Source organism: Neltuma alba, unplaced genomic scaffold, assembly GCF_004799145.2.
Source record: "Neltuma alba isolate B1F8T4 unplaced genomic scaffold, ASM479914v2 tig00005119_pilon, whole genome shotgun sequence".
In the NCBI taxonomy this organism is placed as follows: Eukaryota; Viridiplantae; Streptophyta; class Magnoliopsida; order Fabales; family Fabaceae; genus Neltuma; species Neltuma alba.
In genome coordinates this window covers 1-27,053 of record NW_021633986.1, presented here as the reverse complement: position 1 = coordinate 27,053, position 27,053 = coordinate 1, and the positions used below count along the sequence as shown (strand labels likewise).

At 38.1% G+C, this 27,053-nt stretch overlaps 4 protein-coding genes and 1 pseudogene across 8 annotated transcripts; 3 read left to right on the top strand and 2 right to left on the bottom strand.

Annotated features, from left to right (window-relative positions):
* Positions 1 to 1,563: 1,563 nt before the first annotated feature.
* Positions 1,564 to 6,075, bottom strand: LOC114746858 (protein DEFECTIVE IN MERISTEM SILENCING 3-like). 2 transcript variants are annotated; one of them, XM_028935144.1, is made up of 7 exons: positions 5,859 to 6,075; positions 4,787 to 5,129; positions 4,458 to 4,572; positions 3,792 to 4,029; positions 3,403 to 3,594; positions 2,985 to 3,305; positions 1,564 to 1,994 (listed from the first exon to the last, which is right to left on the bottom strand). In XM_028935144.1, the coding sequence occupies exons 2-7, from the start codon at positions 4,910 to 4,912 to the stop codon at positions 1,751 to 1,753; spliced, it is 1,236 nt and encodes a 411-aa protein (XP_028790977.1). In that variant the 5' UTR covers positions 4,913 to 5,129; positions 5,859 to 6,075; the 3' UTR covers positions 1,564 to 1,750. The 2 variants fall into 2 exon arrangements, with proteins under 2 accessions (XP_028790977.1, XP_028790975.1); XM_028935142.1 differs by having other exon boundaries at positions 4,787 to 4,900.
* A 4,386-nt stretch (positions 6,076 to 10,461) lies between these two features.
* On the top strand, positions 10,462 to 13,571 carry LOC114746852 (protein IQ-DOMAIN 1). Of its 3 annotated transcripts, none has more exons than XM_028935137.1 (5): positions 10,462 to 10,634; positions 10,831 to 10,944; positions 11,757 to 12,050; positions 12,262 to 12,639; positions 12,734 to 13,571. In XM_028935137.1, the coding sequence occupies exons 2-5, from the start codon at positions 10,855 to 10,857 to the stop codon at positions 13,382 to 13,384; spliced, it is 1,413 nt and encodes a 470-aa protein (XP_028790970.1). In that variant the 5' UTR covers positions 10,462 to 10,634; positions 10,831 to 10,854; the 3' UTR covers positions 13,385 to 13,571. The 3 variants fall into 3 exon arrangements, with proteins under 3 accessions (XP_028790970.1, XP_028790969.1, XP_028790968.1); XM_028935136.1 differs by having other exon boundaries at positions 10,748 to 10,944; XM_028935135.1 differs by having other exon boundaries at positions 10,462 to 10,944.
* Positions 13,572 to 13,588: 17 nt separating this feature from the next.
* LOC114746856 (phytolongin Phyl2.1-like) lies at positions 13,589 to 16,199 on the top strand (annotated as a pseudogene).
* Positions 16,200 to 17,254: 1,055 nt separating this feature from the next.
* LOC114746853 (PP2A regulatory subunit TAP46-like) lies at positions 17,255 to 21,961 on the bottom strand. Its single transcript, XM_028935138.1, has 9 exons — positions 21,645 to 21,961; positions 21,422 to 21,544; positions 20,221 to 20,307; positions 19,986 to 20,090; positions 19,635 to 19,796; positions 18,772 to 18,807; positions 18,612 to 18,683; positions 17,958 to 18,238; positions 17,255 to 17,686 (listed from the first exon to the last, which is right to left on the bottom strand). The coding sequence occupies exons 1-9, from the start codon at positions 21,738 to 21,740 to the stop codon at positions 17,443 to 17,445; spliced, it is 1,206 nt and encodes a 401-aa protein (XP_028790971.1). The 5' UTR covers positions 21,741 to 21,961; the 3' UTR covers positions 17,255 to 17,442.
* Positions 21,962 to 23,675: 1,714 nt separating this feature from the next.
* On the top strand, positions 23,676 to 26,569 carry LOC114746857 (myosin heavy chain, cardiac muscle isoform-like). Of its 2 annotated transcripts, none has more exons than XM_028935140.1 (4): positions 23,676 to 23,713; positions 23,890 to 24,929; positions 25,032 to 25,858; positions 26,021 to 26,569. In XM_028935140.1, exons 1-4 carry the CDS (start codon positions 23,694 to 23,696, stop codon positions 26,363 to 26,365), a joined length of 2,232 nt encoding a protein of 743 aa, XP_028790973.1. In that variant the 5' UTR covers positions 23,676 to 23,693; the 3' UTR covers positions 26,366 to 26,569. The 2 variants fall into 2 exon arrangements, with proteins under 2 accessions (XP_028790973.1, XP_028790974.1); XM_028935141.1 differs by having other exon boundaries at positions 26,002 to 26,107.
* Positions 26,570 to 27,053: the final 484 nt, after the last annotated feature.

The window sequence follows — 27,053 nt, the reverse complement described above, 5'->3', positions numbered from 1 at the left end:
ACCGTCTTATTTTTTTACCATGCTAACGCTGCCTCAGCGGCCCAATTTAATTTTTAATCAAAATACTATCATTATTTTCGGAAAATGATTTTCATTCTATGCTATATTTTATTAATTTAAATAATAAAAACAAAATTTCAGTCTCCCCACATCAATTTTCCTGAACCCTTCTAATTTCATTTCTTTTATGGGCTGACATTTTATGTATTCTACTTAAATTTGATTCATGCCGTTCCATGAAAGATTGTAGAGGTTTAATTATCAAAATTTGATTGATATAAATTAATAGTTTATCAAAGCATGAACCAAATTCTTGGGATTAAAAAAAGGAATCAGATTTTAACATTTAAATTATTATAATTGCATTCGATGAAAACTACGAGAATTTTTTCCCCCTTAGAGATTAATTGCAAAACTGATCCAGATATCACGTTTTCCCATAGTTATAATTAGCATCCCATTATTCTGTGCTATTTTATTTTATTTTTAAACGAATATTTCTATTCTGTATCTCGGCCATGAATATTCCTATTATTATCACACAACTCACACTCTCTTTCCTGGCAAAAAAATAATAGAAACGCATTCTCTTTTTTTGCCAAGAACAATCCCATTTCATTTAAGTACTGAACGTGAAAATCTCATCTAATAAGTATTTAAAATCTTTCTTTACTATATTATGAGGAACGCTTGATAAAAGAAATCTTTTTGTTTGACTAATTTTCTCAGCCCCCCCTCCGGGTCAACTGAATTGGCGGGACGTTTTGCTCTCCCCACCCCCCCCCCCAAAAAAAAAAACAAAAGAAAAACAGACGTAGTCTCTTTTATTATTTTGAGTAAATAATATGGAAGTTATTAAGTTGTGGGTTGGGCTGAGTTAGAGCAAAACGTCCGCCCCAGTAAATAATAGATGTTGAGTACCATACTGGCTTAAATAATAGTACCACATATTTCACTTTAACATATAACAATGATTATATTTCGTTAATGTAATTAATGAAATTCACGCTGGCAAAAAAATAATAATAATGAAATTCACATCCATGACACTCGAGCCCGACAACAGTACAAATCGAAGGTGATGCAAAATAAGTATCTCATCTCAGCTTGCCTACATAGTTTTGTGCTAAAAGCCTAAAATAATTCCCAAGACATGCTTCCGGCGAATCATGGCTTCAAGCTTATCCAGAGGTTATTAGGATGGCTGCACCAATTTTGCTAAATCTGAGCATAAGCTCACTGCAAAACTGAGCCACTACACACAGGCTCCATATCTCATCACTCGAGTGATGCATACTTGCAAGTAGATGATGTGATAACAAATATGACTTGGCTTAACCTTTCCAGTCGTCATTGAGTTTCCACTTTCCAGTAAGAAAATCTCGTTGATTATCATTAAGAACCACGTAGCAGAGTTGGAACATCCATACATTTCCGATTCAGAATATTCTCGTTAATTATTGATATCCCCTTTGCAGGGTTTGATAAGCCAAGCATCTTAAGATCCCAACGGTAAGCAATTTAGAATGCGCTTTAGCAAAAAGAAACAAACGAGAGAAGAACTTCGAAAAGAGTTCACTAACTTATGTTGTTTGAACGCAACCACAATTTTGATAATATTTAAGCATCAAAAATTGAGTAAATTTATATTTCATTTTCATTTATTTTCCTTTGCAACATATAACATCTCATACACGACCAAGCAGTATACGGATTGCGATTTCCAGACAGAATAAGTCTATTCATACATTCAGTTGAGAGGCATCACGGAGGCATTTACCTGAGTTGCATATGATGAACTTTCTGCTAAAAACTTCAGAAACTCATTCTTCTTTTTATTGAAACTGAACTTCGCTGCGTCCATCAAACTTTGTTCCCTTTTCATGTCCCCCAAAATCTTGTCCTTCTCCCCTTTCAAAACCCTCATTTGCCTCTCAATTTCATTGTAGCTATCAAACTCCACTGGGCTGGGGAACTTCACATCCACGTCTTCCCTAACATCATGGAAAAACAGGCCACACAAAAATAAAAGAAGAAAAACTGGTGAGTTATGATTATTTTGAACTGGCAACTATTTTCAATAGCTCAATATAACTTTATTGGACATAAGTATTCAATGATTTCATTCTTCAAGACAAACAGCATTATGAAGCCACAAGAATCAAGCTTAGCGTGGAATATTTTTTAACTGGTTTGAAGAACTGAAAACAAATTCCGGTCAGAAAACACAGAAATCAGATATTAAAGGAAGAACATACAGGACCAATTTACCACGTCCAACTCTTATGCATCGAGGTTCAATGTTGGCTGACAACATTGGTAGATGCATTTTCTTCAGTATTTAACACCAGTAATATAGACGATCCATTGAAATTGTTAGCACTTAGAAGACATTTTTTTGCAACTTTTGTTCTTGTGAGCTACAGTAGTTATCAGAGCCACAGCTTGAACCATATAACATAGAAGATATTTGGCAGGAAGCACTTTCAACTTTAAAAAAATAAAAATTCCTTTCTGAAATTGTCAAAAAGTACAAAAAAAATCCAAAATTAATATTTACTATTCAAGGGGGATATTATGATTATAATTTATAACATTTGAGGGCAAATATATACAAGATAGAAACTAAAAGGGGGAAAAACAAACAGAACAAAAGACAGCATATGCAAAGTAGACTTACCTTCTCTTCTCTCTCTGTTTTTTTTTTCCCCCTCCAGCTGGCTTTGCTTCATTATCTGGCTTATGGGGCTTTCGATGCGTTTCAGTTAGAGAAATTCAGCATTACAGGATGGTTTTCTTGTTTTAACGAAATGTTTGTCTTCTTCATTTAGTTAGATATCTCAGAGAAGTGAACTATGACTATTATGGCAAGTTCAATCATTGGGGTGGCATACTACAAGCACAAGTAGTCACATATGTGAACGAAAGAACAAAGAATTTTGATTTATGATGCATAAACTAAAATTTCGCATTCATCCCCTTACCTGTTGCCCAAGGAAAATACACCATTTGTCCTAATCATTCCTCCATCCAAAGAAACAGCCCCATCACTTATGCAAGGAAGCGCTTTCATCATTTCCGCCCTCGTCTGATATACTTGCAAACGTGAAAAAAGATTATGAAACAGAGTTTCTCTGAGACCATATCCACTGGGCGTTACACAAAATAAGTTCGAGCCGTCTATATTTATCATATTTACAGCAAAGCCGAGAAACCCAGCTGGACACTCCCCATTGGGTAGTCTTGGGTTTAAAATGTCCAGCCTTTTCTGTGGGTCATCAAGTACAAATTTACCAGCATATGGCCTACAGAAGAAGGGGAAAAAAAATCAGAACAGTATTTGGGAAATTCATTGATCCATTTCACCAATTAAAGACTAAATACGAGATCACGAAGTCATGCCTGAGAGATTCCAGACACATCACTATAAAACGACCATTCAAGGCCCTTCCAATTGAGGCGCCTAGTCCATGAAGACCAGAGCTCTTGTCTATGCAGCCATCGCTGTTATAAATTTCAAGAGCTTTAGCTCCTTCATAAGTCCTACAGACAATTGCCAGCATGGTCTCTACTCCTAGATACTCTGAGAAAAGCCTGCATTCCAAGTAGGTATAGTAAAGCACCTGCATGCATGCTTACATATTTCATAATATTCAAGCAAGATATGAGCAATTCAGAGAAGTTATTTTTCATATTCTTTAAATAAATGCCATTGATTCCAAAGAAACAGGAGGTTTTGAATATGTTAGCTGTTTCACAAACCAGAAGGTTAGCATGTAGACCAAACGTACCTACTAAGGTTATCATCCTCAACTTTCCCCAGGGTAGCAACAATACCCACAACATCCTTTGTCCATGAAAGATTAGATGCCTGAGTTCCATGATGAGTTTTCAGATGGCACAATAAACCAGCAGCAGATTTTTCATGTTGCAATATCTGCTCATTTATTGCCTCCTCACTTGTTGGCTGCAGATTGTCCGTTTTGCAATTCTTGGGCATGCTCGATGACTTATATTTCTCAAAGATATCTATTAAGAGGGTAAATAACACACACACACACACACGTGAAACTAGCTCTTCATTAATTTTTTTTTGGGGGGGGGGGAGGAGGAAAGTTTATTGCAACGCTTTTTTAACAAATAACATTTGGGAGCCATTTGTTACACCATCATCTTTATCATAGTATCATGGATGTCAAGATGCATGCATTCGGCAATCTACTACACAAGAAACCTAAAGGCATCCAATATTGCAGGGAGACATAGGATGCTGCTATTCTGGGTGGTACCTCAAACCATAGAGATGCCATTATCATAAATTCACGGACTCCAACTCACTCTGTACACAAGTTAGAGTGCTCATGATACCTGGCATCTCATCCATTTAGATTGCCTTATCCATTATCAGAGTGTCAAACAAAGATAGAAAATGCCTTCAAAGGTAATTTTGGATGTACCTTGCAAACCAAGAATGGAATCGTCTAGTTTAGTCTTCTGAGTATTCAGAAGATTTAGGTTATCCTCATGCTGCTTAATTTTCATCCCTAACACTTGTAAACCATCTTGAAGTTTCTGCAAGCATTGCATAATGTGTGGTAAGTTTGTATTACCCATCGTCACTCAACTAAAATCAAGAGATCTGATAGGCATGCATACCTGGCATAAAGCAAAATGAAGCCAATTGAGTAACAAACAATTATTGTAAGACAAAAGAAATCCATTCCTACTGATAGATTCAACAGCACAAAATGTTTGAAAAATAAAAAATAAAAATAAAAATTCCAACCTGGGAATTTCGGATTATGGACCCTGCCTGTATAAATCCACCACTTTGCACATTGCCCTGCGCATCTATATAGGTTTCATTTGCATCTACGGGCACCAAGGCTGACGAAACAGGCTGTCCATCCATCTCAATGAATAAGCATTTGTCAAGTATCCAAATAAAGACTAGAAGAGACACTAAACCATAAATGGTCGGACAACGTCTTACATAAACAGGAAAGTTAACTTCTTCCCTGCTCTTTCCTTTCTTTCATTGGATACACAAGTACAGAGCGATGAAATTTTGCTCCGCCGAAAGATCAGCACTATATAAGGCCACTAGATCAAATTCTATCAGGTAATCTCTACCGAGAGTGAAACCGGGGTGTTTGTGTATATTAAATATTAGCAGAGAAGGTTGACAGAAAACAAAAACAAATATGTTGGTATATGAAAATATGTATATGTGGCGATGAAATAGATGATAAATCATAAGTGACAACCAATATAAATATTGGAGCATATAACAGTGACCCGCGGGATTACATTTACGCAGCATATAGTGCCAACTCGTTTTGATGCTGTCAATAAGAACATGACCAAAAATCTTTTACGCCTATCAGATCATTATAATGCGATCCAAAACACGCGAAATCAATAAGTCATACAAAAATTTATGGTAAGGGCTCTCTCTCACATATTTGCGGAAATGCTAATCATCCTAGTCTATCCATAATGTATATGACTCTATGTCCTTGTTTTGTTATATGGTACCAAAGGAGGGAAACCCAAATTGAGTACTGAAAGACTAAAGTCAACTGAAATTAAAAATGAAAGATCAATTAACAAACGCAGAAGAAACAACTGACAACGAACGCTCATGTTCGAAGAATTGGGGATTTCTTTCATTTCTGACAAGGTAAAAAGAAGCATGAACTGTAAAATGGGATGGGTGACAAATGCGGCAAAAAGAAGACGGAAAACAATAATTTGAAGTTGCAGGACCACGCCGCACAGGAAAGACCGGAGCAGTTCAAAGATACCAGATAAGAGATATTATGAAAAAGAAGAGGCATGCAGAGGAAGGAATTCACCTGTTTGCTGGGTTGAAACATTTCTTCGAAGTTTAGAGTGAGGGAGCGTTCCCTGTCTCTCTCACCCGCCTTGCGGGCCCTGCAATTTCACATACGAACAGGGCAGTCAAACTGAGCTTAAAAAGGAAGAATCCCTCCTCTCCCGCTGCCACGGTTCGATCTGGGGATTTTAGCACGAAGAAATTAAGAGCATGAATGTGTGTGTGGAAGTTGATTTATAAATTTCCCCCGGTCAAAGGACAAAAAGACGCATAAATTTTAATGAGTTGAAATGTCCGCTGCTGAAAAATAGTGTCAAAACTCAAAACTCACCATCTTGCGCCCTTTTTTTTTTATGCCAGAAACAATCTTGCGCCCTTTCTATTAGTATTTCTTTTTTTTTAAAGAGATAATTAAATGAAAGTCCTTATAGTTTCAACAAATTTTGAATCAGGTCCCTATAATTTTTTTTCTTTTATCAGGTTCCTATAATTTTTTTTCTTTTTATCAGGTCCTTATACTTTTACCTGTTTTTAATTAAGTCCTTGCATTTATTTTCTTTTTATCAAGTCCTTATAAGTTCACCTTATTTTAATTAAATCTCTAAATTTTTTATTCTTTATTTTATAAATTCTAATAGTACTATTCTATAAACATAAAATAGTATTTATTATTTATATTAGTTTATAAACAATAATATTCTAAAAATAATAATTATTATAATAATTTTTTTGCAAAAAAAATAATTGTTCAAAATTTTTTTCCTGAATTAATTAATTATATTACTTATCTTTAATTGTATAATTATTAATATTTATATTTCAGTATTAATTTATTTAATTAAGTTTATATTTAATTAATAAATAAAATTAAACTAGATGGACCTGATTAAAAATTTAGTGAAATTATAAGGACTTAATAAAAAGAAAAATAAATGTGAGGACTTAATTAAAAACAAATGAAAGTATAAGGACTGATAAAAAAAAAAAAACTATAAGGACCAAAATTCAAAATTGGTTAAAACTACAAGGACTTGCGGATTAATTAACTCTTTTTAAATGAGAATAGTGTTTATTCGTATTTATTTTAAACGAACGTTGCCAAGCGGCGAGCGGAGGATCACGCGCTTTCTGTTTTTAACCTGAACGGAAATTTTGGCGACGAAAAGCGGAACCTCCGCTTACTGATTAAGCCTCGATTTACATTTTGTTTCTATTTTTTTTTTTCAAAATATCACTAAAATCACCTAATATATCTGATTAAAAATGATAGTTTATGGGATCAATATAAATTTCAAAATTTGTGATAAATAATCAATTTGACTAATCTTTTTAATATTTTTAGATTAATTACCAAGCTCTAAAGATAGGAATCAGTATATTAATATTAGTAAATATAAGTGCTTCCCTTTTACCTTCACGCTTTCAGTGTTTCATTCATGCACGCACGCAAGATGGATCCATCCATATAAAATATATAAGACTTATCCATATTCATTAAATTATACAATTCATACAAATTATAAGCCTCGTCACTGTTGGCCAAAAAAAAACATCAAGCTGATTTATATAATAAAATCAATTTATGTTTCATCTAACTATTGTTAAACCCAACCAATGTCTGGTCAAAAAAAAAAAAAAAAAAAACCCAACCAATGAACATGCTGGCTCGATGTTCAGTGATGTATTTACTCTAATTCTGACTATGACAAACTACTTAAAAACTGGATCAATATCATGCAATTTAATTTTAAACAATAATTTGGTTTGAAAAGGTATATTCAGCAACGAGAATACTTAAAAATTACTGAGCCACCGCGGGTCCTAACTAAATATGGTGCGGAAGTAGGCATATAAAATAAAAAATCATCTCAATTTACGTGAAAGTATTTGTATCGAAGGGTACAACGCTACTTCCTAGTTCCCAGGTCTTTTGGGGCAAACGGTGATCTTGGCAGGTAGGGCGAATTTTAACATCGGTCACCTGCTTTAGGGCCTCCGCAATTTTAAATTTCGATCATTTCACGGGGCCATTTGAACGTGGGTAATAAGTGGGCCTGAATCGCATGGACTTGGGCCCAGAAGCCATGTACTCTGAACAATAACTGTTTTTTCCAGAGCTTGCCCCTCATCGATCGGGTTCGTGGCCGAAGCCTGAAAGTCCGCTTTTCTTTTCATTTTTTTGTTCTTAAATTAAGTTTGACATTATTATTATTTAATAATTTAAAATGATCACCTCGTACTGACATAGTGACATTCAAAGAAAATACAAGTAGAGCCTGAAAGAACTAATTATGAAACGGGAAACAACATATAAAAATAGGAAAAATAAAAGAAAACCTACAATTTAGCCAGTAACAGTGATTTGGCTATGGATGCTGATGATGCACAGACTGCATGGACTATCGTTTTTTCTCTCCCAAGGAGGTGGCTGGAGGAGGAGGGAGAATGAGCTGTCACCCCAACAAGACGGTTGGTTGCACCAAACCTGAATTAGATGTAAAGTAACGTTAATGGACCATGATTACACTCAGTAGTTGAATAACCTGTTTTTGTGTCATTTGACCGCCAAATCAAATTAAAAGCACTCACTCACTCTTCGCGACAGAAGCAGATAAATTAGCGTACGTGCCACTCATCTCTCATCATACCTATCCCCTTCCCAAGTGCGCACACTCAGCTGGCAAAATACGGAATACACTGCCTTAACAAATACACGTAGATATATTTGCAAATATAGTAATCTCATTAATTCTGAAAATGTTGCTTACAGTGTCATCATTAAAATGTAGTACGACGGCGATGATGGAGTGGAGAGGGGAAGAGGAAGAGAAGAAGCTGGAGGGCATGAATGTAATTGGGAATCTGGCGAAACACGGAGGAGGATGTGAGGTGGGAATGGTTCGTGATTAAAGAAGAAGCAGTGAGAAGGAAGATATTTATGATGAAAGGGGCTGCTCACCAGAAATGAATCCCCGCATATAAATGAGGAGTAAAGCGCAAGACGTACCCCTCCCACCTCTCAAAATGTGAATTCATGCCCCCATTTTCAATGACTTCTGCTTTGCGCTGGCTATTTTGTTTAGGAAAAATCGTTATGAGGTTTAAACATATAATATAATGGCCCCAAATTTCTCACAGCAAATGAGCAGAATGAAACCTGCTGCTATTTTCTCATTTTATGTTAGTTAGTAGCATTTACTGGCGGCGAAATTTTTGTTACGACTTCACAGTAGGTTTTTTCTTTTAGAAAAATTTAATCTTTTAGTCCTTATAATTTTAACACATGTGTATATCAGTTTTTATATTTCGACTCGATACAACTTAGTTCTTATAATTTTAATTTGATTATAACTCAGTATGTGAAGTTTGACTCGCGGTAGCTATAACCGCTGCCACAATAATTATTTGGGCGTCGGCTCCCTGTTAAGCAGGTAACTGGGAATAAACAATAGAGGATCACGCTCATATCACACCAAATATGCCCTTGTGACCTCCAACCGCCTCTCATCTTCAACCAGTGGCAATATAAATCACGTACCGATATGGGTCATCTTATAACATACAAAATACGATTGTTGACTCATTCTGCCGTCACCTATGAATCACAATTACAAGAAGATGTTCATTATCACCCTCGAAAGGTTGGGACCCATAAATGGAAGCAGCGAAATCGGTGAAAATAGACAGTGCAGCTTAGCTCGTGACCTCTCCCCACTCGCTCCCTCCTTTCCATCCACCACACCTTTCATTCTCTATTGCCGCACACTCACCCTTCTCTCTCTCTCATTCTCTTCTCATGTCCCCCAGTCTATCATACGTTCATAATTTGGTTATGCCCCAACACAAATATTATCTTGTTCCAACTCTATCAATGTGTCATGCAAAACCCCTACTTGATCATTTCTTATGCTGATTAACTGCGGACATAACATAAATTTTATCCAAGCTGGTTACAGCATTAAAAAGGATGAAGTCCCCCCCCCCCCCAAAAAAAAAATCACCTCATTATATTAAATATTCAACGAGGCGCAAAAGAACAATTGCGTCGTTAGTACACCTTGATATAAATCTGCTAACTACCGCTCTTTAGTAACTTTCAAGCTAAAACTTAACCCCACCCTTTTTTTTTCTTCCTCTTTTCACCTTGTGAAGTCTAGCTTAATTATATGTTTGCCATCCACGCCACTTACCCCATATATGCTTACAACCTCACGCCCACATATACATATCCTTCACACGGAATCGAATCGAAACATATATATAGGAGGGTTTTTTTTTTTTTTTTTTGGTTTGGGGGGGGGGACAAAGCCTGTTACATGCTAATTAAAACTCGCCAGAAAACATATTATTAGGGAACAAAATCCCCGCATGCAGCCAGAATTTAATACGCACGTAGACTGTGTTAAAAAAAAAAAGAAATTAATAAGTAGATGTTATGTTACGAAATGCTTTTATGTAGTACAGGATAAATCATAGGCTCATAGCCATGCGCGCACTGAAGACGGGGAAGAATTTTTCAAATAGGAAGCCATCCGGAAGACATTTTGGTGACGTGTCAGAACCCTATTTGTCCAGAGGCCTCCACTGCGGAGGATCACATTCTCTAACGCCCGTGTATGGAATAAATACCAACGGCGATTGCGCGGGCTCACAGTTACTGATTTCTCTCTCCGTTTCTCTCCGTTGAAGCATTCTCTCAAATGACCAAACTTTACTTCGGCATGATTCTCAGACATGCCACCCACACTATGTAGAGTTTCCGCCCGAGTGATCCAAAACACCGTATTCATTTCAGGTTTGTTTCGGAGCTCATCTCCCTCCTTTTCAGTCCATCTAAAACTGATTGCCTGCGTGTGAAATTCAGTGGTGACATAGATTTGTTAGCATATGGTAATGTTGTTAGAATAGTGATTATATTGTAAGGTTGCTGAGAATGTATATTTCGGGCCTTGACGTGGATGAATTTGTCGTATAAATGATGGCATATTAAGAGGCCGACGATCTTTTCGCCGGAGATGGGGAAGAAAGGAGGCGGATGGTTCTCGTCAGTGAAGAGAGTTTTCAAATCGTCTTCTAATAAGGACTCGTCGGCGCCGGCGAGGAAGGTGATTGTTCCCCTGTTTTGCCCATATAGTTCTTGTTTAACAGTTTTTATCGGAGACTTCTGACATTTAATTTCCCGTTCATTGAAACCCGAAAAATGGTGACACTTGAAGTTAACGGAGGGATCCGTTAAATAATATCTTTAACAACTTGAATAATGCGTATCGGATATGTCAAATTTGGCACCAATATTAATAGGAGGATTGGCTGATGGATATGTATCTCTATAATTCAATGCTATTTTGATCATACCTATGTGTATGAAGCATTTTCTCGCCGACTGCGCTGCTTAGATATCTTTATTTATTATTGATTGCAACTGGGAACTAAACTAACCCATCTCCCCCAAAATTAACAAACCTCAAAAAAATATCACAATTTGATATTCCGCAGCTAAAAGTAATGGCATCATCAAACTCTACCTTACGCATTGAAGTCCACTTTCTTCATCGGAACCTGAGTAAATGAACATCTTAGTTGTTTCTGTTGTCTTTTATATGCTCCCCGTAAATGCTGAGCTGCCTGGTCCTTTATCTATAATCAGGACCATGAACCCCATACAGGAAGTGATCATGTGTAGGTATGGTCCACTATTATGTCAATATGTATCAAGTAATTATGCTAGGATACATGACACACAGCTATCATGCCACCCAAACCCATCATCATTCATCTCGAATCCTTGATCATCATGTGGCTCCTTTGTTAGATCCCAAATCATCTTAACATATTCTGCTTGTCACTTTCTCCTCCTATCATGCAAATGATTGCTGAATGATTGGGAGCTGAATGCTGGGAATTACTCGGGTTTCAGAAGGACAATGAAAGAAGACAGCCCGAAGTGGCAGAGGTTGTGTCTTTGGAGCATTTCCCTGCGGAGAGTTCTCATGATGATGTCATCACCAACGAGAATAGTATAGCATCCACGCCAGTGGCTGAAGATAGAAACCATGCCATGGCCGTGGCGGCGGCCACAGCTGCGGCGGCAGAGGCTGCGGTTGCAGCGGCACAAGCAGCAGCCAGAGTTGTTCGATTGGCAGGTTATGGCCGCCACACTAAGGAAGAAAGAGCAGCAACTCTCATTCAGTCATTCTACAGAGGCTACCTAGTAAGACTTTCTCATTGTCTTCTCAGCATACACGCGATTTCTGTCAACTTCCTACTTTACGAGGCAATTCGTAGCACAAACTGTCAGAGATCACCCTAAATGATGATAATATCATCTGCCTTCAAAGTTTTACAGTATATGCTTTTTCCGTTTTTGGTACCCTGTTATTAAAATGCTGCCCAACTTGGGGCAATGAAATCAAATTGTGCAGGCTCGACGTGCACTGCGTGCCTTGAAGGGATTGGTGAGGCTGCAAGCACTTGTAAGGGGGCATAATGTGCGGAAGCAAGCACAAATGACAATGCGCTGTATGCAAGCATTGGTTCGAGTACAGGCAAGAGTAAGAGCTCGCAGATTCCAGTTGAGCCAGGAGCGACTTCAGAAGACAGAGGAGGAGGAGGGGGAGGAGTACGAGGAGAGAGAATTCGAGGGACAAGTTCCAAAGCCTATGAGCCCCATGAAAAGGATTGACCTGAATAGGTGGGACAATGGGCATCATAGCAGCCAGAAAATCCAGGAAAATGATGCCCGCAGACACGAAGCAGTAATGAAGAGGGAGAGAGCTCTGGCTTACGCTCTGAATCCTCAGGTTAGGAGATTTCCTTTTGGTAGGTGGAAGGGCACCGAATCTTATCACCCTTTTTTCCTCTTAAACTAAATCCGCATGTATTTGCTCTTTGCAGCAACAGCAGAAGCCATTTCTGCCCTCGGACCCCAATGACGATGATGTCGGAACCATCCAGTACAACAACGAGCGTGAAAAGGCCCCGTGGGGTTGGAACTGGTTGGAGCGTTGGATGTCATCACAGCCGTACAATGTCAGGAACGTGGGGCAGCGTGAGGCCTCGTACATGGCCCTTGCCACCACAACCACCACCACTACCGACGACATGTCTGAAAAGACAGTGGAGATGGACATGGTGGCACCTTTAGGCTCAAGCAACATCAGCGCTATGGGCCTGATGAACCAGGAGTTTCTGGATTCAAGCCCAATGTCCAACAGAAAACACCATCGACAATTCAGTTTAAATGCGCCCAGCTATATGGCTCCGACCCAGTCCGCGAAAGCCAAAGTGCGAGGCCAGGGGCCGATCAAGCCACGGGGCTCGCCTGGGCCCCAGTGGAACTCATCCACAAAGAAAGGGCCTGGTGTCGGATCGATGTGTGATTCTTCAAGCTCTGGCGGAGGAACGTCCGGTTACAAGTTCCCGAGGAGCCCCAGCCCCAAACTTAATGGGAGCCGCCCGCAGTCTAGGCGGATTGCAGGCAGCAGCCCGGATTATCCTGGGTTTGAGGACTGGGCACTTCCTCTCGGAGGCCATGGTTGGGCATGATGTAATTTGAGTGTGCTGGTTTCCGTTGTCAAGAACATGTTAATTATTGTTATTATGGCATGGAATTGGAATGTGTGGAGGTTGGTGAAGGAGATTTCATTCATGTCGTGGACGACAAATTTTGAGATTTGTAAGAGAGGAACCCGTTTCATGTTGTGTCAACTCGTAATGCTTGTCTCCGCTAAAAATGCATCTTAATTATGTATGGCGAAAGCACCCGGGTAATGCTGTTCATAGAGACCAGGCTGTAAAATGTTTCTCTTCAATAATTCTTCTCTGAAATGCTTTATTATATGTCTCTTCGAGGAACTGCTCAACCCAATGTAATCGTGGGCCCATTGCTAAGGGATCATATCATAAAGTACGAGTATTATTTGCCCCGCTGATGATGAAGATGAAAATTATAATGGAGCAAGCATTTACATGTTTATACAATACTCCCTCGTTTTATCACACTGTACGCTTCCCTCGCGTTAAAACTTAAAAATGAAATACCCTTTGCTGCTTTGCATCTTCAAATTTGGGACCTGTTCACTTCACTGAATTTCTAATTTCCTTTTTTGAAAAATTGCGTGTTTTGCTTTTTGATTTCAAATAAAAATAGTATTTTTATTTCAAAGAAAAAAAAAACCCTTTTACTTAAATTTTGTTCCATATATTTCAGAGATAAAATTAAATATATGCGTGTGTAATAAATAGTACCAGCTAAATACAACTTACTGAGTTTCTTGTTAATGAACCTCCAAGGCCAGGTAATCCCGCGCCATTACCTTCCTCATTCTCTCCTTTCCGAGGAAGCGAGTCCAGCTGTCCTTTTTTTTCAAAAAAATATATTTTATAAAGGGATAATTAATCCACAGCTCCTTATAGTTTCAATTAATTTTCAATCAGGTCCTTATATTTTTTTTTTCTTTTATCAGGTCTTTATACTTTCACCTGTTTTAATTAGGTCCTTGTATTTATTTTTCTTTTATCAAGTCCTTATAAGTTCACCTTATTTTTAATTAAGTCTCTGAATTTTTTATTCTTTATTTTATAAATTCTAATAGTACTATTATATAAACATAAAATAATATATATTATTTAATATTAGTTTATAAACAATAATATTCTAAAAATATTGAATTATTATAATGATTTTAATTTTTTCAGCAAAAAAATTAATTGTTCTAAAAAATTTTCCTGAATTAATTAATTCTATTACTTTTTTATTACATAATTATTAATTTAATTTAATTATTAATATTTTATATTTCAGTATTAATCTATTTAATTAAGTTTATATTTAATTAATAAATAAAAATTAAAGCTACATGGATCTGATTAAAAATTTAGTGAAATTATAAGGACTTAATTAAAAGAAAAATAAATACAAGGATTTAATTAAAAAAAGATAAAAGTATAAGGACTTGATAAAAAAAAAAAAATTATAGAGACCTGATTCAAAATTCGTTGAAACTATAAGGACTTACAGATTAATTAACTTTTTTATAAATTTTAAACCACTTTACCTCCCTTCAATTTCTCGCCATTCCGAAACCCTAGGTTCAATTACAGAGTAAAATGATGATTGAGAATTTTAGAGGCAGAGCCAAAGTATGTGCAGGCAGAGATTGAAGTTTCTTTCTCCATCGAACCCAGTGCCTGGATGCAGGCGATTCCTCGGGAAGCCCTCCGTTGGGACAAGAGCTCCCCTCAATCGGAGCTTCTTCTCTGAATCCCTGTTTCTCGTGCCGTTCTGGCTCGTTAATTGCATTTCTCTGCTTTTGTTATAGTTCCTCGATGGTTTCAAATCCGAATTTCATCCATTACGCCTGCATTGCGAAAGGAACCACAATTCTCGCCCAACACGGGTCCAAGGAACCACACATCGAAGAATTAGCGGCAAAATGCCTTGAGCAAGCTCCTCTCCACCACTCCATGTTTTCTCACACTGTTAAGAAAAGGACCTATGCGTTCCTAATTGATCAGGCATTTGTCTCTTTCGCGATTTTCGATGATAAGCTCGTGAAATCGGAGGCCCTTTGGTTTTTAGATCGCATCAAGTGTGCGTTGGACGCGATATTGCAAGGCAGGTCTGTCACGGATTCTGATTATTTCTCGCCGCTTGTTTCCAAGCTCAATTCGATCCTATCTTTGGAGAATCAATGGCCTCGGGTTTGCAATCGGAAAAGCCACTGCAAGGCGAAAACAAGAATGATCGAAATCCGAGCGTAGGGTCCGTGAAAGGGAAGAAATCGGTGATGGTACCTTTGCTGGAGCAGCCTGGTAAAAGTTTGAAGAAGAAGAAAAGGGTGAGCACAGAAGGCAATGGAATTGATGGTAATGATGCTCCGATGGAGAATAAATTGGATGTGGGTGATGATATAAATCGTGGCACCAGAGATTTTGCCTGGTCGGTACCCAAGGGGGCGACCGGCGATCGACAAAAAGCAAAGCAGATATGGAAGAAACATGTATGGATGGTGCTATTGCTGGACATATTTGTTTGTGCAATGCTATTTGTAATTTGGTTATGGGTGTGCAGAGGGTTTAAGTGCATGCAGAGTTGAATTCAAAACAAAAATGGTCTCTCTCTTCTTTAGGGATTCTTCGCTTCTTGTTTGAGTTATTTCTCCTGGAAATTGCTTGAAAACCATGAAATGCTGCGCTATCATGCATCGACATCGATCAATGTTAAAAAATGGGTATATTTCTCAAATAAGCAATTGAGGATTCGGTGTGATTTGGCTCTTTTTATTTCTTTCCATTGGAAATTTCTTTCCCTTGATAGAAATTACTTACTGAATATAGATATATATTGTTGCACATCCATGATCATCATGTTTTCTGGTATGAAACAACCATTTGATTTGAACAGTTTTTTAAAATCGCAGAATTCGGATATGACATGCAATATATCGTGTTTAAGCATCCCAAGGCCTCAGATCAATGATGCATGTCTCTTTTTATTTCTTCGAATTTGCCTGAAATATGGCTTTTTACGATATCATTTACCTAGCTCCTCCTTCAGTGATCTTGTATGCATGGAGCGCGCGAGGACGGAAACCTCAGGTTTTTTTTTGTGTGTGGATATTATGATATGATCCGGTTAATGGAAACCTCTCAAGTTTTTATGATATCCGTTGGATAGAATCAATTAATGTCTTTCCAAGGCCCCATCTTTCAGTTTCATATACTCCCAGGTTTCATTCCGGCTTCACACGAAAAAAATTAAGGGAAAGATTATTTGAAATCTCAAAGGGGTAATAGAATTAATAAATTTTTAATGATAAGTAAGCAGAAATTGAATGAGTTACAATGCAAATTATTCACCAATAAATATAGCAAATTGGATCATGGTAAACATGGTGATATTCATTAGCATCACCAAATCCCAGATCTGTCGGTTTTGAAATTCGTTGGTTGAAATTCTTCTTTAAATCATAGGACTACGCGTTACATTTGAAGGTTAAAAACAAATTTATTGAAAGAGATGAATGAAGAGGAGGGCAAGAGGATTTTTGGAAAATCGAATAAAGTGAACAATTAAATTAAACGTCATAAATGAAAACGAATCAGCTGAAAACAAAGTCTGAAAAAATCAAGCACAAATGCTCTCTTCGAATACAAAGAATATAGGTGTTTTTTTTTTTTCTCTAAATACCAGTAAAGGGCACATATAATCTCGTTGATGAAAAGAATATAAATTTGTCAAGAGATGTAAATTTGTAAATCTACATGAAATGAAATTGCCGGGCCGGATTTTTCTTTTTGGAGGGCGGGGGAAAGAAGAAAAAGAGGTAGAAAATGTAAATCCATACGATGAGCCCATCAAAATACCACGCCAAAATGCGTGGGAAGACTCGAGAAAACGGTTTTGAAGTGGGATTCTCGAACTCAGAAGGAGATTATAACACATTTATTGGGGTTAAGCTTAAAAGCAATTGTTACACTGAGATTGAATTATAGGACCTTATCCACAAATTTCGAGAGCAAACCGACTAGAGAAAATATGTGACTTCATTATAACTAAAGATGACAGCATGGAACAACCAAACACAGTAACCGCCTAAAACTTAACCACATGGTGTGAGTTTTTTATTGCCCGCCCCTCGAGGGTTATCATCTTTCCAGTCATCCCAAGCTCTGGCCTTCTCCTGTGCAGCATCATCATCTTCATCCTCTTCCCCAGGCCTCAACTTCCCATCCTTGTACCACGATGAATTGGCTTCTTCCATGAGCCTCGCATTTCTCTCTTGCCATTTATTCATCATCTCCATTTCCCTGAGTCCAGCTTCCTCAATACTCATGGTTGGCAACCTTTCACAAAATAATAACATTCCACTAAGCGTCTTAGGAAATATGTAAGCACGGTACAAAAGTCCATAACATTTTGGCAAAATGCCAAAATAATAATATGCCACACAGATGGTTACAAATAGAAGGGGATATATTAGTGTAACCGTAGCCTTCATCCTTGAAAACAATGATGATGATGATCGAAATTGACCTTCTTGCCGGCATTGTTTAGAGCTATATTTTCCTGTCCCTAATATTTTCAATTTATTTGTCAAAGAGGAAATATAAGTACCTATAACCAGGTTGGAAAACCTGAGCCGCCATTCTTTCCCTCTCACTTGTTAGGCTTCCATTAACAAGACTGGCAGGTCCAAATATAACTGGTTGGTGTTTGTGATCATGTGCCTGAGTAACCTTTGCTCTTCCTTCTAGAACATCTTGAGCAAAAGTGGCGCATGTGATAGGCTGCGCTGGTTTAATGTACTGTGCACGAGTTGCAGCATCCCGATGCCAAGCCTCTGCTTTTTTTGCACGTTCATCAAGAACATCCCTAGAGAACTCCTTGTCCCCATCCTCGGCCACAGAAAAATCAAAAGAAATAATTAATAAAAAGAGCAATGTGAACCGACAAAAACCAATGTTCCTAATTTTGTTTTCACACGAACGACAAAACCAATCCAATGGAATCAATTATTTAATTTTCAAAAGCTTGAATGCTCATTCAGAACTGTGTCATTCAAAGAAAGCAAAAGGTTATCAGGATCAGATATCAAACGTGCTCTAGCGGAGTGTTCTACTTTGCTACAATGTCGAATGACATAAGCAAAGAAGTCTACACAATACTACAATGCCTTCATAGTGTATAACATCATTAGATTGTGACTCCAGCCTATAGGGTATCTGATTGTGCTTTGGGAAAGTTACCAGTCAATGAGTACGTTACTACCTTGGATTGTCTCTCCTTTATTGCCGAAAACATCTCTTCCTCTTTCTTTAACATTTCTAGCAGATCTAATGCCTGAACATGGCGAGAAAAAATGAGAACTGGAAAGACACAATTTTGATATGTGGAATAAAGCAACAGAAGTATGAATATTGAATCCAACCTTATAGATTGCCAAAGATATGGTAGTAAACCATGCCTGCAAGGAAAAAGAAGAAAATCAATATTACTTTGAGAAACAACGGGTTTAGAAAACCAGAACAAAGCAGCAGTATGACAGAGATGCATCCATTACACAGAGATTGCTGAAAATTTGCATTTTGAATCAGTTATTTTTTAAATGTGATATACAAACGAGCTGAATAAGACGCGTGCGCACACAGAGATTGTAAACCTGAACCAATGAGGAAATATCCCCCATTTGTGCTCACTCCAACGCTTGGGGAAAAAGTAACCTGATTTTAAGCCCATCTAATGGAGACTAAATGAATGAAAGGAAAGATTATGATCAATTTTAAATGGCAGTCAAATATATCTGAGGAGCATACTGTGCCTTCAATGTTCATTTTTAAAGGATAAAACCTTCTACAACAATTGTCAAGCCAGGAGACCCTCATCATCTTCCAAAATGAGTTGTTTATACAATTCAATGTAGACAACTACAAGAGCCCAGTTTCGTCAATAAAACCTTTTCTTTACACTCTAGGGTTGAAAAGAGAGACTCTTCCGTACAATCTGAGGCAGTATATTATCTTTTCAGGCTAAATTATTGAGACTAGAGAAGGAGGTAGCAATATGCTGATTCCAGAGAGTAAGGAAAAACCATTTTTTTAGGGGGGTGGAGGGCCCAATGGCTAGAAGATAGAATACAATCATAAGAGATCCATAAACCATCAATGACAATTGAAGAAAATCAAAATGACTAGCCCATGGAAAAGTTTTAAGTATGAATTTAACAAACTAGAGCAGAAGCTCCAGAAGAATAGTGTCATTTACGCATAAAGCACAAAGGATAGAGATGAAAACCTCTCTTTCTTCTTCTCCATCGTCATCCAATGCTTCTTCTTCTCCTGTCTCAACAGGGGTGGAAGATGCAGCAGCTTTGGTGGAACGGCCACGTCTCTCCTTCCTCTCCTTTATTTCCAGCAACTTTGACTCTGCTGCTCTTTGACATTTAAATCTAGCAATCTACAAAAGAGGCCCCAAAATCATTAAATTACTGGTAAACTTCTATTCTCCATTATATCACAGAGTACATTTTGTTTAGATTTGCTTGTCCAATTCACATTAAAAGCAGGAAAAAGTTTAACAATACAAACTGTGTGTTAGTGTTAAACCTCGTTGATCATGTCACACCATACTTTAATAAAATCTTACCTTTCTGGCCCTCTGATCAGCAACAGATTTTGGGGCCCCTTGCTTATAAGATTCTAACTCTTCTTGTGGAACAAGCTCCATTGCTTCACAAAATGAGAGAAAATCCTGCAGAATGTTATTCTTAATAAGTTTTATTGAAAGACGTTAACTAAAGAATAAAGTTAATTACATGGACCTCTGAATTCCTTCTTCACTCTTTTGTCTTTGTCCCCTTTATGTGTCAGTAAGTACTAACCTTTAGCTTTGCCTGGGAAGCCTTAAGAATCTGTATCCTGTCATCCTGAGCTATTTTTTCAGTCAACTCGGCTAGATAAAATGGCACCTAAGGTGTTATTGTGAAAAAAGTTATTTGACGAAATCAGCAACCTTGCTTTAAGTAATAAAGCTTAGTTCATCAGTCAACTTCAACGGCTATGCCTTAAGAGCTGAAACAAATTTTACTGAATGATGCACATGCCCAACTTTAAACCCCACCCCCCCCCCCAAAAAAAAAAACCACACACACACACACATCCTCCAAGAAAATTGACATAATCAGAGGGGGAATGCATAATTATATATATGAAGGAAGAAAAAGTAATCCAATTTGCCAGTACAAATTATTCAGCATCCTTATGAACGTTGCAGAAGAGAAAAGAATCAAACTACCATTTCTATGACGAAACTTAATCCATTAGAAATTCCACCTCTATATCATGTAGGAAACTGTGAATATAATCTAAGCGCATCGCGTAAATACTTTAACAACAAGGTATTGGTTACCACTTCAAAGGAAAACGAAGATTGCCCTAAATTCCTAGACCAGTTGGACGCAACCATTCGAACAAGGAACTTATAAAGATTGAACGTGAAGTTCAGAAATTCATCGTATCCCCTTCTATCATAAACCGTCAAATAAGCCAATGCCAAGATCATTTCAAAATAAACTATTTTCACAGCTCATTGTGCTTCAATTTGGCGTTCCTGATAAACGACTTCTTAGTGCATAACTTTTAAGTTTCTTCTTAGATACAAGTAATATCTTATATGCCATACTATTTACCTTCTTTCAACATGTGCAGAAAACCGAAGTGAAAAACTTAAATATGTTACCCGATTTTCTAATTATTTATCCAAAGCAGAAATATGATTTTTTTCCCTCTTCATGTTCCAATGAGTTAAACAAAAAAGATCTGTAAGGTGAAGACGGGTAAGCATATCTTTGTTCCTGGTTTGAACTTATTGTTGACGGACATTTATATAAAACTAAGACCAGGAAGAAAACAATAAAAGTAGAAATTTTGAAGACTCATTAGTGGAAAATAGTAAGCTTGAGAAGAGGAAACCAATCAATCAAAATTGAAAATGCAGTGAAAGAGACGCGTCCTCTGGTGAAGATTCGACAGTAGATTAGTCCATGAAAATCGTAATATTAGAGAGCTTTAATTACCACTTACGAGAATATACTTAAGACTCGTGGTAATAATATCATCTTTGGTCTCATTAGCCGAGAACAGACCCAGCTTATTTATCATGTCCTCGCACTTCCCCAGGGCCTCGCAACCTTTCCTCACAAGCTCCTGAACAAACCCCACCATCAAACTAGCAACTTCTAAAGAATAACGTGTCCAAGTCGAACTAGAGAATGAAACAAAGACACAAGTGTTAGCGCAGGCGTACCTGGTCAGCCCCAGACTCCGTTGCTGTTGTGTGAATCTTCCGGGCTTGCTCAAAGAGAGATGGTAGTGGTATGTCCTCCATTATGCATTCAACCATTGTGAATCAATCAAAGTAGAAAGAACAGCCGTATAGGAAAGCCTAATAAGTCAGATTCCCTCAAAATTCTGCAGGTGAAATTGAAAAGAAAGTAGGAGGAGTTTGGCGCTATTCTGAAAGGCGTGCTTTCCAGAAAAATGAAATTTCGGAGGCCAGAGGAAGCAAAAGTTCAAGAAGAAGAGCGAAAATGGTCGATAAACCCAGAGAACTCCAAGCCCCGAGCGTGGCTATTGAATGCGGAAGGGTGCACGGCATAAGCAGGACGCCCTGCGCATAAATCATGCCACCTCAGCTCATCTACTGGCAGAGAAAAAGGAAATCGATGTTTACGAGAATTCAACTCCTGTACTCCAAGAAATGTGACATTTATGCATACACACAGAATTTATAAAATGGACGTGACAAAAATATAATGTGAACTTGGTCCATAATTAATTTCTTAAAGCAGTATTCGCTTTTATGGATATTGAATACTTTAAGAATTTGAGTTAAAAACAAAGTTATGTATATTTTTTAAAATTATAGAGATATATAGCATAAGGCAGCCAACAAACATTTTAGTTCTCCACACCTTTAACAAATTAAGCCGCGCACTGCTACGTTTTATTTTATGGCCTGAATATCAATAATCAATTATATCGTGCATTGATTTATTTATATTTCTTATTTTGACCTTAAATACCACGTACTGGTTAAACAAGAGAAAGCTCCATGTTTGTGCAATCCAGATGAAGAGTCGAGTGGCGAAAGCGTAACATGCACAGCATGCTTGGCATTGCCATGGAAAGGACGAAAAACCAGGCTTCTTTTCTGCGGAAACAAAGAGAAGAGGCTTCTTATTCAGCCATGTTAGCCGCAAGCTCTTCCTGATACAGATAGTGATGTTCTTCTACGACTTATCAGGCATGTCGTATTCCTCTTCAAGCCCTCCGTTTACCTTGTCCAGGCACAATAATTCTACATCTGATGTGTCTGTCCTCTGCGGAAAAGCCTTCTTCTGAGTTCCCCAAGTCCATATATGATATGGTTTTTAATTACATTCTGTCCTGCTTGTCGGATACTTGGAAATTAACCTCTTCACTTCTGTCACTGACCCTGTCTTCCATATCTTCATATAATAATAACATGTACGTAATAGTATCCGTCCTCAATAATGAGATGTACTATCTATCTTTCTGTGCGGGGAAAAGAAATGGACCCATCACCCGTGCGGCCATTGAAATCTCGTGTCAAATCAGGATCCGAGCTAACCAGAAAAAAGCAAGCACGGTATGAATACAAGTCAATCTTCATGGACCCAGTACACCCTGTTAAAAATTCGAGATCCGTGGTGGGAACACTGCGTACGACTTTGTGTTCCTCCGCCACTAAATTCCCATGTTAGGATTAATTGTCATGTGTCATACTGGTTGGATTAATATGTCTACCCTCCACCTAACCCAGAGAATTATTTTACTGGCAAATTTAGTATGTTTCCATGTTTGCTTAGAAGTCTGAAGAAACTAATGATAATCGCCGCCTGTGCGACGTTGTTCTCTCTCTTTGGCAGAAAGGGTTCACTCATCCCTGACCCTGAGGAAAGTGGGAAAGAAGAAAAATACAAGAGTCCAGGGAAACATGTGGGGCTAATATGGGTCACTCTCTCGCTGAAAAACTGGGAAGTGGGCTCAAATACATCATAGCTTTTCTCATATTCCGTTAACGTGATATCGCTCTTTCAACTGAATGTTCAGTCTTACACGTGTAAACATCCATTGTTCGGCCTTCGCTCAACCCATGCCCATTCATAAACGATACCTTTCACATCACATACATTGGTTTTCCTGTTTGGTCTTTCATGTCGGATTAACATCTCTAATAAAATATACTTCTGAAGCCACATATTCTCTTCCCTACTGCTGTCCATGAGATTCTGCAGGTTGAAGCCACATTTTCTTTTCCCTACTGCTGTCCATGAGATTCTGCAGGTTGCTGTAAGTTCTTCAGTGATGGTTATCATCTTTCTTTGCACTCTTCGTTTTTTACTACTGTTTTACATTGATGGAACGGGTAAAATATAAATAGTATCAATTATTGTATCAGAGATACTTGCTTCTCATTTATGATCCATTAAATCAAAGTCTTTCTCAATTACGATTTTGTGTTTCAGAGCCGAAAAAGCAAATCTTGTGGTGATGGGTGAGAAGGAGATCTCTGGTTTTGACATGAATGGGTCTGACAACAAGAGTGGTGATACCGTGTACCCTTTGTATTTTGGTGTTTCATGTGCGCTTTTTGCACTCCAAGTTCTCTCAAAACCTCGCTTTGAAATTGAAAGGTGGTGTGAGATTCGTAATATCATGCTTCAAGGAAGTGCACGGCTTTTAGGGTTGCTTGTGTGGAAAGTTCAGAAGCAAAGTCCGGATGGGGGAGACTGCGAACTCAGGAGTGCCAAGAGAGAAATTGAAAACTTGAGAAGTCTGAGACACGAAGATGCCAAAGCCAACGAGAAAGTTGTGAGCATCTTCGCTACACAAGAACAGAACTGGCTAAGCGAAAGGAAAATGCTACATCAACACATTGGGGCTCTGATGAATGAACTCAGGATTCTTGAGAAAAAGAAGGAAGAAGCTGCATCTGAATTAAATAAGAAATTGAAGGAAATGGAGGTTTTGGTAGAGTCTAAGGACAAGGTGTTGAAAGAAGAGGAGCAGAAGGGGACGGAGCTCGAGGAGAAGTTGACAGAGGCGGAAAGAAATGCAGAAGAGTTGAGAGAAAATGCCAAGCGTGAAATTCAGGAGCATTCATCTGGGCTCTGGAAGCAAAAAACTGCCTTCATCGGAAAGTTGTTGGAGCAGAAGGAGGAGTCAGAAATGATGATCCAGAAACTATCAATGGAGGTTTCAGAATTGCACAAGGAATTGGAACGGAAAGGCAGGATTTTGTCGGCAATGTTAAAGAAAGCTAAGCTGGATGCAGCAGAAAAGCAAATGCTAATAAAAGAGGCTAAATTGTCAAAGGCTAGAAGGAAACAAGCAGAACGAGAGACAGAAAAGTGGAGGGCAGTCACAGGTGGAAGATATAAAAGACATTCACTAAGAAGCATGTTGGTTCGCTTAGGTTCAACAAGGCTGCAACACGTTTCAAAAGAACCAAAACATTTTTCTCACTTATCTGATCACTACCTGCCCAAATCTTATGAGGAATCGGGTAAGAACTGAGAACAAATTACTCTAGATTTCTACTTGAACCTATATTATTCGTGTATTTAAAAAAAAAAAATCTATAACTGTAGCTTCTATCTGTCTGTAGATATTACCGGTAACGGGAAGCATTTGGAAGAATGGGTAAAAGCGGAGGCCCAAAATTATGCAGCTATGATTGAGCAGAGGCATCAATTAGAGCTTGAAGCTTTTGCAGAAGAACTGAGTAATAAAGCTGAGAAAATAGAGGCATTTCAATGGCAATTGTTGAGGATGGAATTAGAAACAAAGAAGCTGCAGTCCCACGTGAGAGGATTAATCAAGGATGTCGCACAGCTCAGACATGATAAGATGAAGTTGGAGACAACGCTGTTGGAGAGAGACAAGGAATTGACTTCCCCGAAAGAGAAACTTGCATTACAATTGAAGTCTCCAGACTGCTTCAAACATAACTTGCTGTTGCCTTCACAGTCATCAGAGCGAGCTGAAGATGCCATTTGGTCCGAAATCAAGAGAAAATCAGTTGAGAAAGAGCAAGAAATGAAGGAAATTTCGATGGTGGAATACTGCGAGAAGGAAGCGCTATCAGCAGAAATGGAGGACAGTCTTGTGCAGAAGAGGAATCTGAGTGAAGTAGACCTTGATGCTGCCGAAAACATAGCGTCCACCAGCCAGAGCTCCAATGAGACAAGCCATTTCCCATGGAAAATGGATCTTTATGCTGTTGGAGTGTTTTACAAGATCAAGAGGCTAAAGCAACAACTTGTTCTTGTTGACAGATTGATAGGACGGCAAGCCAGGGGGGGAGAAAAAGAAATTAATGATGACAGCAACATTGACATGAAGATTTATCTATCATTGACTTCTGTGCTGAATAAACAAGTTCAGAGATACCAATCCCTCCAAGAGAAGATGGACAATCTTTGCAAACTGATGGTAAAAATCATTTTAAGTAATTTTGTCAGTTTCAAGTTATAATCCATTCATAACTCTACATACAGCTCCTTCATCTTCCAATCAGTTAAAGGTCACAACATCTTTAGTGATTTATTTTCTTCCTTGATTGGGGTAATTCTCAGATGTTATACATTGTTTCAGCATGAGAATAACCTACATGCAAATCGTGGGGATTTGAGTGCTGCAGCCACCAAGGGTAAAACAGAAACACTGGAGCAATTCCTAGAAGAAACGTTCCAACTGCAGAGATGCATAGTTGCATCAGGAGAGAAATTGGTGGAAATTCAATCCAGGATGGTTCCTGGGTTCGCAGGGGTGGCCAAAGAGATGGAGAAAAGTTCTGGAATTGACGCGAAGAGATTTGCCCATAGTATTAGAAATCTACTGCAGGAAGTTCAAAGAGGCCTTGAAATTCGGACAGCTCGAATAGTTGGAGATCTTGAGGGGGCACTAACTTGTCAAGGGATGATGAGGTTGACAAGATAGCACTGGGAAAGTGGGAACCTTTTTTGTTCCTGTGGCGCTTCACATGATGACCTTCGTGTATTTATATGTCTATACTGATTTCTTCAGCTTTTTTTTTTTTTTTAACCAGGATTTCTTTGGCTAATAACATGGTAGTTTTGTACAGAGAAGTCACAAACAGATACCCCTGGAGTTGTAATTTTAAGGCTTTTTCTTTCTATATTCTACAATGTGTTCCATGCAGCAACTAATGGCTCACCAAGTTAAACATCAAGGCAAGAGTTCATCCTCCCATGAAGTTAGAGAAATTAAAAGAAAAGTTCCATTGAATCGCTTCATTGGTAAGTTTTTAAATCTTTAATCACATGACAGTGACCATAAAAGTCTCTGCTTACCGCATATCTGTCTGTTCCAGAATCAATAAACTATAACAATCTAAGGTATGTGTTTGTGTTTATACTCTGTGTGTGTGTGTGTGTGTGATATAACGATTTTCTCTGTGGGACAGTGTGAAATTGTTTTGGTGGAGTGTTCATTTTGCAACAGTCACCATTGGATGAAGCAAATTTAAGAATTTAAAAAGAAAAAAATGTTGGACGAAAAAGAGTATAAACCAGGTTTTGTGGATCCGAAACTGTGAAAAGCAGTCACTTAGCATGTTGACTGTCAAGCTCCCACGTCCAGTCACGTGTGTCTGTCTCGTCCAGAC